The 13,340-nt window shown below is 44.5% G+C and overlaps 1 protein-coding gene across 1 annotated transcript; it reads left to right on the top strand.

Moving 5' to 3' along the window:
• The first annotated feature begins 1,025 nt into the window (after nucleotides 1-1,025).
• On the top strand, nucleotides 1,026-13,121 carry LOC134061705 (solute carrier family 22 member 4-like). Its single transcript, XM_062517464.1, has 11 exons — nucleotides 1,026-1,276; nucleotides 1,518-1,662; nucleotides 4,109-4,212; nucleotides 6,356-6,510; nucleotides 6,818-6,989; nucleotides 9,674-9,800; nucleotides 10,403-10,503; nucleotides 11,435-11,649; nucleotides 12,038-12,220; nucleotides 12,637-12,772; nucleotides 13,046-13,121. Exons 1-11 carry the CDS (start codon nucleotides 1,026-1,028, stop codon nucleotides 13,119-13,121), a joined length of 1,665 nt encoding a protein of 554 aa, XP_062373448.1.
• The last annotated feature ends 219 nt before the right edge of the window (nucleotides 13,122-13,340 follow it).

Raw genomic sequence — 13,340 nt, 5'->3', positions numbered from 1 at the left:
AGCCAACAAGAGCCGAGAGTGAAGAGTGACAGGAACCAAGTGGGGAGAGAGACAGATGCGGTGGGAAATGACCGTGAGTCGGCATCGAACCAGAGTCCCCGGCCCAGTCTTAACACAGCAAAACAAAATGCACACTCACGCAGAGGGGAAGACAACGCACGCTCTGGTTGCACGAGAATAGAGTGACATTTGGAACTTGAATGCTGGTGCTGATCCGATCCAGACGCAAGATGGAGCAGGCGATGCGTTTGTGAATGTGTGATGTCTTTCATGAGCGCTGGGACCTGTGGGTGGAGTGTGCTTTTGGCTGAATTACATTTCCCGAAATTGTGCACAGTCCAAGCGATTAAAGTCCAGAGTTGTCCTAGCAACACCACCTCCACAATGAAGAAAAGAAAGGTTTGCTTCAGAGCCGTGTGTGTGTGTGTGTGTGTGAGAGAGAGAGAGAGAGAGAGAGAGAGAGAGAGAGAGAGAGAGGCAGAGAGAGAGAGAGAGAAGCAAGTGAGGGGTTGGCAGTAGGCAAAGTCAGAAACTCCTCACCCAATCAGAAGTTAGTAACGGCACTGGTATTTCCTGTGGTATTTTTCCATTGGCCACCCAAAATGTTCCCTTTACTTTTGAGTGGTGGGCAAGAAGACACAATATTATGGGCGAGCTGATCCCTCCCCTGCCCATAGCTACTGCATACCTAAGATTCATGCCTACATATATTCAAGCATGCATTCCAAGAAACAGTTGCTATATCAAGTGCATATATATATAGCAGTAAACTAAACCAGCCAACAGGGATGGATGATAGGACATTAAACTATGGAGTGAGCCACTTGCAACAGCAGCCAAACAGGAAGTGACGTGGCATGCGCCTGCTCGTAAAAGTTATCCAATACCTACGTAATGATATAAGTAGCCTTAATGATAAGCCATGGCCACAGTATTACGACACGGCGTGGAGACGGGCAAAAGACCAGAGGTGAAAAATACCACGAGTAAATAAATAAAGTTCAACTTTCCGAAACGGAGCCAGGATGAGAGAGTACGACGAGATGACCTCCTTCTTGGGCACGTGGGGGCCCTTCCAGCAGCTGATCTTTCTCTCCCTCTCCGTCAGCATCCTGCCCAACGGACTGGTCGGACTTTACGTGGTGTTCGTGGCGGACACGCCGGCCCACGAGTGTCTGATCCCGCGGGAGAGCAACATCAGCGAGGGCTGGAGGAACGCCAGCATTCCCCTGGTGGAGGTGCAGGACAAGGGGCTGCAGAGGAGCTCCTGCAGCAGGTAGCCTATACCACCTGGAGCTGCTGAGGGATTACACACACACACACACACACATACATACATACGCACGCACACACACACACACACACACACACACACACACACACACACACACACACACACACACACACACACACACACACACACACACACACACACACACACACACATACATACATACACACGCACACACACACACACACACACACACACACCATCTTCACTGAGTGCTTACACGCAGGTACAGGCTGGAGCTGCTGAGGAATTATTCGCTGCTGGACTACGTGCCCGATGTGGACGTCAATGTCAGTCAGATTCCACAGGAGAGCTGTCTGGATGGATGGACATATGGGAAAGAGATCTACCAATCCACCATCATCACTGAGGTGAGCACACACACACACACACACATCTGCACACACTCATACCTGTACTCACTTTTGTGCTAACACATACTGTATGTATGCACACATTCACACACACATACATACACAAACACTCACATATGCAAACACACATGCATGCACATATTCGCGCGTGCACACACACACACACACACACACACACACACACACACACACACACAAACACACACACACACGCACGCACACACACACACACACGCACACACACACACCCTCTTCACTGAGTGCTAAAAGAATGAACTACAGCTACTTCCATGGACAGTCCTAACATAATAAAGGTCCTTTACGTAAACCAGGCATCATATCATTCATTCAACTTCATGAAGTGTTCAATGTTTTTTGAGTCTTTAACCCTGACTCAAAGAACGTTTGAATGTACACAGTTTCTAAAATTGTAAACGATGCACTGTTCACATGGTATAACTTACTGTAATTTGGAACACATGTACATACATCCAGTTCACCCCTCCATTTGAACTGAAACTAGATGCGCCAATTCCCAGCAGGTGGTTGGACTACAGAGTGAGCCTCTGTGCACAGCTTTTCGCCAAGATCCTTGAAAATATGTTGGTTTGCATCCAAATCTAATAATAAAAAAAAACCTTGGTAGTAAGGCATGTGAATGTTTCTTTGTGCTCCCAATCACACACAAATGTATAATTCAACAAATCGGTCCATCTGTATGATATGACACACCATGACAGGCCATGACTTATCTATTGATTTGACATGTAATGAACTCTGATCTATATAACTGAACTCGGATATTTATAGAATGAAATAGAGCCGGCCCTATCATGAGCGGCTGATAGGCATCACAAAGTGAGACCCGCCTGAGCAACAACAACCGTAGGGGGGCATTTCAGATGCATGGTCTGCCGATTGGGAAACCTGCCAATCCCATGCTGGCTGCCCACTGTTGGCATGGGAACGTCAATCAGTTGGGGCTAGAGAGGGCTCACACATGCACAGATAAAAAAAAAATACAGAACGATACACACAACAGACACACACACACACACACATGAATGAACACACACACACACACACACACACACACACACACACACACACACACTCAAAAATAGGGGTATGGTTGAGGTACATTTGTATTCTTTTAGGTAAAACTTTTGACTCTGTACCTTATAAGAAACACAATTGAGCTACTAAAGCTCTAATGTGTACCATGTTGGGACCATTAATGAACCTGTATTAAATACACTCACAAAGGGACCATATTTGTAGGGGTACAAAAAGTTCATGGGCTGCCACTCAAAAGTTGTTGGGGGAGGAACACACCTCTCTGTTACATTGGTCCGCGATTATAAAATTCCAGCGAGATGAGAACTTTATTGCACGACACAGCAGACGTGGGGCTTTCCAACGAGCAACTTTATAAGTTACACAAGGACGCACATTGCATGCTCATACCAATTGTAGGCTATATGCCTTAATGACATTAAATTAAGAAGTATTTCCTGATTGGGGAAACTTTTAGTTTATTTTTCTTTCAGTCCATGGTTCCATAATACCATTCGATCTTGCTGCAAATTATCAGACTTGAGAAGCACGCATCGCATCAGCCACTTCGCAGCTCAGTAGCCGAATTTTCTGTCGAGGAGGCCAGCAGTTCGAGAAAAAAGCTGCAGATCATAGACAGAGAAAGCATATGCTCTGTGAAAAGAACACAACTGCATGTCAAGTGTAGCCGAGGGTCTGTCTACGCAGAAACAACAAGTGCATTTCTACATGTCCGTGACAAAATGTGGGGGATAGAATTGCGTTTCAGGGGATGCTGCAAATTATATCTTTCTCTTCTAAAGACAATTATGTGTAGGCTACGATATAAATGACAAAAAATTAACGCCATATTTATTTTAACCAACCCGACCAAACATGACCCGAATATCATTACAAATATTTTCTCTTGACCCATAACCCGCTCGATTAGGATCAGCCCGAGCATCACTGGTACCCATCAAGGTCCACTGGTGTACGTGCAGTGACTGAAATGTACCTGAATATGTCATTGCCACACACTCTAAAAAATGCAAGTACCAGTGTGTACCTAGGTCGGTACACTCTCAGAAAAGAAAGTACAGAATTGTACTTTTAGATGTACAACAGCTTGTGGCTGGGGCAGTACCCTCAAGGGGACACAAATTGTACAACACAATTGTACAATAGTACACACACACACACACGCACGCACGCACACACACACACACACACACACACACACACACACACACACACACACACACACACACACACACACACACACACTCACACACCACATGTATGGTTAGGTGAAATTTGCTGTGCAGGTGTGTGTGTGTGTGTGTGTGTGTGTGTGTGTGTGTGTGTGTGTCTGCCCCCTCCTCCTGATGGCTCTTGTCTGTTGCAGTGGGACCTGGTGTGTGAGAACGAGTACAAAGGGCCTCTGGCCTCCTCCATCTACTTCCTGGGGGTGCTGGCCGGCACGTTTGTCTCTGGACAGTTCTCCGACAGGTCTCTGCCACACACACACACACACCACCAGCATGGCTACACACACACGCATGCACGCACACACACATACACACACATGCACGCACATTCACAAACACACTCACACACACCCATGCACTGCAATTGTGTTGATATTATCTGATATTACTGTAAATTCTCCACAAAAAGGTCAGTAGTGGCTAATGCTTTCATTATAGCCTGTATGTATATCACTGCTATGGAGGAGGAGGGGACTAAAAATCAGGCATGGGAAAATCAGGCGTGGAAAAATCAGGTGTGGAAAAATCAGACGCCTGTAAATCAGGCATGGAAAAATCAGACGTCTGTAAATCAGGCGTGGAAAAATCAGGTGTCTGTAAATCAGGCGTCTGTCTGTCTGTAAATCAGGCATGGAAAAATCAGGTGTCTGTAAATCAGGCGTGGAAAAATCAGGCGTCTGTAAATCAGGCGTGGAAAAATCAGGTGTGGAAAAATCAGGCATGGAAAAATCAGGTGTCTGTAAAACAGACGTCTGTAAACCAGGCATGGAAAAATCAGACGTCTGTAAATCAGGCGTGGAAAAATCAGGTGTCTGTAAATCAGGCGTGGAAAAATCAGGCGTCTGTAAATCAGGCGTGGAAAAATCAGGCGTCTGTAAATCAGGCCTGGAAAAATCAGGCTCGGAAAAATCAGGCGTGGAAAAATCAGGCTTGGAAAAATCAGGCTTGGAAGTCACATAGTACATACCGTTATATATGATTATCTCCCTCAACAATGGAATTCTCTTCTCTGATTGGCTGATGGGGTGGCCATTAACTTCGTATAACCTGCTACCTTTGAAGTAGTTCCCGTAACACTCTTGAATATTAATTCACCAAACTCGTTGCGAAGTTTAAATGAACTGTCACGTAGCATCCAAGCTGAAATACAGACGTGCAGAACCATAGTAACATTGTAGCATATGACGGAGGTGGATTGTAGCTAGTTGGATGCCATGTACTGTAGGCTATAAAAGTAGCGATCTTTCAAAGTTAAAGTTAATCAGAATCGCACGTCGCCGGAGTTCTAGACCTCCACCTAGCCATTATTTCCATCGAACCGGTCACCTCGTCGGCCGTTATCCCTTACTTAAATGAGTCATTACCGGTCAAACAATGTATTTTTCGGCCGCCCTAGTGGTCTGTAGCGGTAGAACCACGCTTGCAATTTCAGGAATCCTCGGGCACGCACCCATGGACCAGGAAGTCTCAAGTGAGGTCTCGATCATGCTCATGAAAAAGCAGACTGACCGATTGAGGATTTTACACACGCTAAAGGACTATACATGCTAAAGCTGTAGGGGAAGCTCTGCAGAGAAATATGCAAGCATAAAACGAGAAAAAACGAAAAGCGGTGACGTAGACTCGCCAGAGAAGTGTAGGGCTACGTCAGCATTCCAATAGCATTTTGCACCAAAATGGCATGGCATGTTTCAACCTGTAGAGGGTGTGGAGAGCTGTATCTCCAATACAAAATCATACGAAATGTTTTCTCGGGAAACACGATACACAATATTAACCCTGGTAGTGGTGTAGGTCACCACTTATGAGTAATTTCACGCTGGATAGTACCGTTCTTTCCAGTAGCGTCTCAGTTAGTTTGCTCCTCAGTATGCGTCCCTACATAACATAACTTCCGGAAAATGCTTCTGTTTGTTGCCTGTCCTTAGCGGTGGTTTCCTAGCAGCTATTCTACCATGAAGGCCTGATTCAGGCAGTATCATCTTAACAGTTGTTCTAGAGATGTGTCTGCTGCTAGAACTGTGGGGCATTGACCGGTCTCTAATCTGAGCTGCTGTTAACGTGCGATTTCTGAGGCTGGTGACTCGGATGAACTTATCCTCCGCAGCAGAGGTGACTCTTGGTCTTCCTTTCCTGGGACGGCCAGTTTCTTTGTAGCGCTTGATGGTTTTTGCGACTGCACTTGGGGACACTTTCAAAGTTTTCCCAATTTTTCGGACTGACTGACCTTCATTTCTTAAAGTATACTGTATATGAATGAACACACCTCCACACATAAATACATCTTCCCAACATCCATCCATTGCAAACACTTTCACAATTCTTGTACTGTATGTGCGTGTGCATGTGTGTGTGTCTGTGTTGTATACGTATATGTCCTAAAGGTATGGAAGGCGGCCTGTGCTGTTTGCTACTATGGCCATACAGACGTTGACCATCTTTGTCCAGATCTTCTCCCCCAGCTGGGAGGCCTTCAGCGCCATCTTCTTCTTCGTTGGCTTCAGTGGTTTCTCCAATTATGTCATTGGCTATGTGCTCGGTATGCTTTTAAAGTATATGAGTATATTTTTAGGCTACTTTTTTGTCTTTCATTATGACAGAACAGTAAAGGGACTGACAGGGGCTGCAAACGGGAGAGAGAGATGGGGTGGAATGATCCAGGTCAGACTCAAACCTGATTTCCAGTGGGCACTTGGATTGTTGTTATTTTCATTTTTTTTAAAGAAAAACATATTGTGAGCGTGTCCATATGGTGTTTTTGTATGAGCGTCTGAGATTCCAAATATCTACAGTGCTTCACACCAATCTGGTTAATGCCTGTCGTTTTCCCCCATGTTGTCCGACAGGCTCTGAGATCCTGAGCCCAGCCACCCGTGTGGTGTTCTGTTCCCTGGGGGTGTTCATGGCATCCGGGGTGGGGCAGATGCTCTTGCCCCTGTGCGCCTACTTCCTGCGGGACTGGAGGCTCCTGATCATCCCCATGGCTGCTTCAGGGATCCTCTACATCCCCCTGTGGTGGTGAGGCGAACATAGACCTGCACACACACACACGCACGCACGCACGCACGCACGCACGCACGCACGCACGCACGCACACACACACACACACACACACACACACACACACACCTCTTTCTAATGGGTCCCTTTATGGGAAATGTATTTTTTTTCTTCCTTGGGTCATGCCTGACATTCGCTGAAAATTTCAGCGAAATCCATCCATCTCTTTTTGAGTTATCTTGCTAACAGACAGACAGACAGACAGACAAACAAACAAACAAACGCTGGCCCCCGATGAAAACATAACCTCCTTGGCGGAGGTAATAATGACAGGTCAACAAAAAAAGGAGAGGGGGTTACTTACTGGAAACAAGTGCAGTGATCTTAAAGGTGCAGTCAGGGATTTCACAGGAAGTTGACCAAACAAAACACGCCAAAGAGGTAGCTCAGTGCTCCCCTTCAGTATTGAGAATTTCCACTCAGAGTTTCAGTTTTTGTGTCGGGGCAAGCTGCCTCTACTTTGTTTATTTCCACTTTTTGGAGCCTGGGGTGCTTCATGTATGTGAGTGCTGTGTTTGTGTGGCTGCTGGAACACTGGAATTTTCCTTTGGGAATGAGTAAAATCTGTCTCTCTCTGTCTGTCTGTCTGTCTGTCTGTCACCCTCTGGTGGTAAGAGTCCATGCTGGTTCCTGAATGTGTTCCACACACTATATAATGATCCCTTACCCGTGCACTGAAGCAGCAGTGTTGAGAGTGACTAAAGCCCTTTTCACATATGAAAGAGATTAGTGATGAGAAACCATGGAATGTTAATGTAATTCAGTCATTACATCATTTGCGGTTTTGATTATTTGCAATCAGATCATCCAAGCTCCAGAAAAGCCTCCCTTACAACATTATATCTGCTAGATCAGTGGCAGCTTCTCAATCTAGCCTAACATTTTCATAAAATTGCCTTCCGTCTATGTGCCTGCTTATTACGTAATTTTAATTGTTTAATTTAATATATTTTTAAAACAGTATTTTATTCCAATGGTATACGCTATGGTATACGCTGTTTTCCTTTTCTCATCACCATTTTACAGTTTTTCTCAATTGTTTACACACAATTTCTGGTACTTGAGACACAATTCCAATAATATGTAGCTCATGCACCAACCTCCTGAACCGATTCTGCTGAACTATAAGCACATTTCTGCTTTACACTCAAATTGCCGTTCTAAAACACACTGTTTTCAAAACTTTTCACACAATTCTCTGCATTTTCATGAAGAAAATGTCTTGTTCTCTCAAGGAACACACTGCCATTCAAATTCTAAAGCTAACTGCCCTACCAGGCACACTGACTCATCACATGGGCAAACACCTGTCACACAGTTTTACAATTATCAATCACAACTTCAGTATACAGTAGTAGTAAAGGCAGAGGCAGAGCCATAGGAGTGAGAGTAAGAAGAGGAGGACGGGGAGGCCAAGGACCGTAATCTCCGATGAGATCCGAGCCACTAGAACATTGCAGTGCTGCGTATCAATACAGTACAGTACAGTAGTACAGTACAATACAGCTCAATGAGCGCAGTAGTACAAGATTGCCTGTTGCCTGTTCTGTAGGACTGTAAATATAAAGTATGTTTCAAGTATTTGGGGAAAGTATTCCTACTTTGTATTCCTGCACAGTTTACAGTATTTTACTATTTGTTTGGCAGCTGAAGGATTACCAACACAAGGGCTTCTGTCTCCTGAACAGGAAACTGAAATCATGAGCTTTGTCCTAGAAGAAAACGCCATAACATTACAGCAAATACAAAGAAAAATAATAGAAAACAATGAGATATTTAAAAATATTGATAGGGTAAGCATATCAACATACCGTATCAGCTTATCTACTGTTTGTAGTACTGTTTGTAGGGTAACACTGAACAAAAAAAGGCCCAAGTCATTATGATGAATGAAGCGTTTTCAATTCATTGCAGTGTTTTACACTGAGCACATCAGTGTTCAAGTGGTCCTTATAAATGTCTTGATACAGTATATGATGGTTTGTGTGTGTCTCTTGAGAACAAAAGAGCATTTTGAGGAGAAATGACATTGTTTTGAAGGTAAAGTGTCATTTTGCAGGAGAATTGCGGGGTTTTGCCCATTGTGTGTGTTGTTTTGGATTTGTGTGTAGAGTTCTGAGAGTATGTGTGAGAGAAATGTGTGTTAACAATCGAGAAAAACTGTAATCTTATACTGAGTTTAGCTTAATCTTTGAAAGTTCACTCTTTTACTTGTTATCATTTTTATTACTAGTATCATTGTAATTATTGTTTTTCTGTAAAGCACTGTGCTCAGTGCTATAAAATAAAGACTGGTGGTAACGTGAGGTGTCAAAACTAGTTTAAACCTTTGATGGGACATGCGACGGGCTTACAGTACAGAAACAGTGCGACATTGGGGGCACTGCGGTGCAGCAGGCTACAGCGCTCGTGCCATGTACGGGTCGGAGTGCCCACTGGGACCCAGGTTCAAATCCGGCCTGCGGTCATGTCCTGATCACACCCCATCTTTCTCTCCCACTTGTTTCCTATCTACCTCTGCACTTTCCTATCACAATTAAGGAAAAAAGGCCAAAAAAAATACTTAAAGAAAAAATAATAATAAAAAAAAAACAGCGTGACATTGGCCTCCTCTCTCCCTCTCCCTCTCCCGCCCCTGTCAGGCTGATCCCTGAGTCGCCCCGCTGGCTTCTGTCTCAGGGGAGGGTGGAGGAGGCTGAGGCCATACTGAGGGACGCAGCCAGGATGAACAAGGTCACCATGCCTGAGGTCATCTTCACACCCGATGAGGTAAACCTGCACTGGATTGGTCCACACCTCTGCACTACCCCAGGAGGCAGAAAGGTTTAATCGTCTTGTGTTTAAAGTTACGCAATGCAGTTCTTTTACCTTTAAATAACAGATTCAAACTCATTTTGAGGCCGCACTGACATACAATAAAGAGAATGGAGTCTGGAACGCTTGGTTGAACACTATGTAATGTTTTGTGAAGAATTTGGGACTGAATGTAGCCTGGCTATCATCAGACTAAGATCAATCTTTTAAGACTGAACATTAGTCTGGGGAGTCTGCGCTGTAGAGGCATGATCAATGGGCATAGTTCAAATGACTCTGTAACCATTTGGATAGTCCTATAACCAATCAGACCAATGATCCGGATGCACCTGGTGGATAAGCTAGTTTGTGATTGGTTCAAGTAAACGTGGACAGGAAGCAGGAGAGATAAATGTGTAGGTTTTCAGCCTGAGCTGCAGGGTGAAATCTAGTCGCCGGCAGATTGGGCTGGGTTTACTCAGTCTAGACTGAATGGGCACTACGGATACACTGTTGAAAACTGGCATCGTATTACATTATGCACTGACACTGATCAATGTGTCTGCTCGTCCTCCCAGATCGCAGAAGCGCAGGCAAAGAAGCAGAAGAAATACAACATGCTGGACATTCTAAGGAACTGCAATGCTGCGGTCCTCATTGTCATCTGCTCCATCCTCTGGTACAACATTCTCTGGCCATGCACATTTAAGGCCTGATTCCTAGTTTTGCACTATTAACTAGGCGAACGCAGTTGATAATGCATGGTTCAAGCACATTCTTAAATACCTTGTATAGTCTACACAAGCTACCTGCATGCAGACACTGAGACACATGGAAACACATGGTATGACATTGTGTTACAGAAAATTGCTTTACGGCACTACACTCATACACACCAGGCACTGGCTAGAACCAGGTAGCGATGGAGTTTCTCAGATATTCGTCATGGCAGAGCCGGCAAAAAGAAGTAGAAAGCGAGTGAACCATGTTGAACTTGGAGGAACAGGGAAAGAGGAAACGGCAGACTGACCAGTCGAGGAATGTTGTAAAATATCTACTCTGAAGCTGTAGGGGGAGCTCTGCAGAGAAAACTGAGAGCAAAGAGCGAGAAATCAGCAAAGAAAATGGCAAAACTGCATAGGCTACCTTTACAAAAATATCAGCCAACTTTAGCAAGTTAGCAAACTAGCGAAACACAATGGGTGCCTCTCATCATGCCTCCTCGATCCTCGATGCTCGATCCTCGAGGGGCGTTCCCACTGATCTATAACTAACACTGGATAGACTATCCCATTGTTTCCCCCCCCCCATCATTCTTTATGTAGATCAGTGAGGATCGAGGCATCGAGGAGCGAGGGAGGACGTATAAACGCTGCATGAAACGCACCCTATGTAGACTATTTGCTAGTGACCAGTGGTGACTAGTTGTTGACCTGTTAACATTGTAACGTCTGTGACCCAAATATCAAACTCACTGCCACATATACTGACGCAATGGAACTGTGTAAGGGTGCCACACCTACTGTATCAATCTATCCTACAAATGGCAAAACAATAGTAGATTCTAAACCGCAATAATATATAATCTGGCTATGACTTTCATTCTGCAGGATGGTCATCACCATGTCCTACTTTGCTCTGCTCTTGAATACCACCAACCTGCACGGTGATCCGTATTTTAACTTCTTCCTGTCCACTATCGTGGAGATCCCGGCATACGTCATGGCCACGGTCCTGCTGAAGTTGTTCCCCCGCCGCTTCTGCCAGTCCTCTACACTCTTCCTCGGAGGTGGCATTGTCCTCTTCATCCAACTTGTGCCCACAGGTGAATGCTCTGATTAAAAAGGAAAACACTGAATGAAAAAGGGGTCTACCCAGATTAGTGCACTTCATCTCACTCCAGCATCGCAATCCAGATCCCGATTTAACTGGTTCTGAACAGAGGACAAATGAACATGATTACATCTGATAGTGCAAAAGATGAGGAAGTTAAACGTACTGTTCCTATTTTACAAACATAACCAGGTCCTACAAAACCTCGTTAAAGTAAAGGGTTTTACATGAAAGTTTTAAAGAAACCTCTTAGTGGAGCAGCCACAGATTCTGTTTTGACAACTCAGTCTGACACCTAGCCTAGAGGCTTACCAAAACTAGCTAAAATTGAGCGTTTAAGAGATCTTCTGATGTTGTTATGTTGTGGCTGTGTGGTGCAGATCTGCCAGAAGTGGCTATCCTCCTGGAGATGGTGGGCAAATTTGCTATCACCACAGCCTTCTGTGTGGTCTATGCCGTGACCTCTGAACTCTTCCCCACCGTGGTGCGGAGCATGGCCATGGGAACCTGTTCGATGGCCGCTCGCATCGGAGCCATCCTCTCCCCGTTCATCATTTACCTGGGTGAGACCATGGAGAAGTTCAGTTGTATGTTTTTAATGTGCATTAAAACAAAAAAGCACAAGCACATTATTGTGTTGCCAAAATGTATACTACATATTCACATTTCCATATTCTGGCAATCCACCTACAGCTCTATATCCAAATATTCAGTTATTTGTCTTTGTCTTTCCCATCATCTAATTTTCTTTTTCTCCTCTCCCTTTCTTCTCTCTCTCAGTGAACCTCTCCTCCTCTCTCCGACTTTCCACATGGCCTACTCCTACTCTTTATCTTCCTCTCTCCCTTTCCTCCTTTTCTCCTTCTCTCCCTATCTTCCTCTCTTTCTCTTCTTCTCCTACACATTTTCTCTATCTGTCTCTCCTCTCTCTCTCTTTCTTCATCTCCATCTCTTCTGCCTCTCTGTCTGTCTCCAACAGGTAACTATTACAAATTTCTGCCCTATCTCTTGATTGGGAGTTTGGCTGTGTTCGCCGGTATGCTGTGTTTCTTTTTACCGGAGATGTTCGGAAAGGTTCTTCCAGACACCTTCATTGAGATGCAGACGGTCAGAGGGTAAGTGACTGACTGTGAACCATGCCCAGTTAAGGCTTTTGCACACTAAAATCCATTCATGTTTAGTTTATTGATTTTCTATTTTTTTTTAAGTTTTTAGTTAATTCGGTTTTTTTCAGTCCATCAAATACAAAATGCTACTGTAGGAAACCTTATTCATAATAATAATAATACAATTTATTTATAATGCACTTTACAGTACATCAAGTCAATGATCTCAAAGTGCTAATTCACTGACACCATACGGTCTTTGTGCTTCCGCATCTAATGTAGGATGGGGCAATCGAGGACAACGGTGATGGAATCTAGGACCAATGAGACTGATTTAATTAAGGAAGCCAAATTGTAGACAGACAGACAGACAGACAGACAGACAGACAGACAGACAGACAGACAGACAGACAGACAGACACACACACACACACACACACACACACACACACACACACACACACACACACACACACACACACACACACACACACACACACACACACACACACACACACACACACACACACACACACACACACACACACACACACTTTTTAAAGGTCTTAGTAATCAA

Source organism: Sardina pilchardus, chromosome 17, assembly GCF_963854185.1.
Source record: "Sardina pilchardus chromosome 17, fSarPil1.1, whole genome shotgun sequence".
Taxonomy (NCBI): domain Eukaryota; kingdom Metazoa; phylum Chordata; class Actinopteri; order Clupeiformes; family Clupeidae; genus Sardina; species Sardina pilchardus.
This window is presented reverse-complemented; position numbering and strand designations above follow the sequence as displayed.

Excerpts from the sequence above, each read along its gene's own strand:
- LOC134061705 (XM_062517464.1), top strand. The coding sequence starts at position 1,026 with ATGAGAGAGTACGACGAGATGACCTCCTTCTTGGGCACGTGGGGGCCC. Across the intron at positions 10,504-11,434 it reads GTCATCTGCTCCATCCTCTG|GATGGTCATCACCATGTCCT; the intron begins GTACAACATTCT and ends TTCATTCTGCAG. Across the intron at positions 12,221-12,636 it reads CCCGTTCATCATTTACCTGG|GTAACTATTACAAATTTCTG; the intron begins GTGAGACCATGG and ends TGTCTCCAACAG.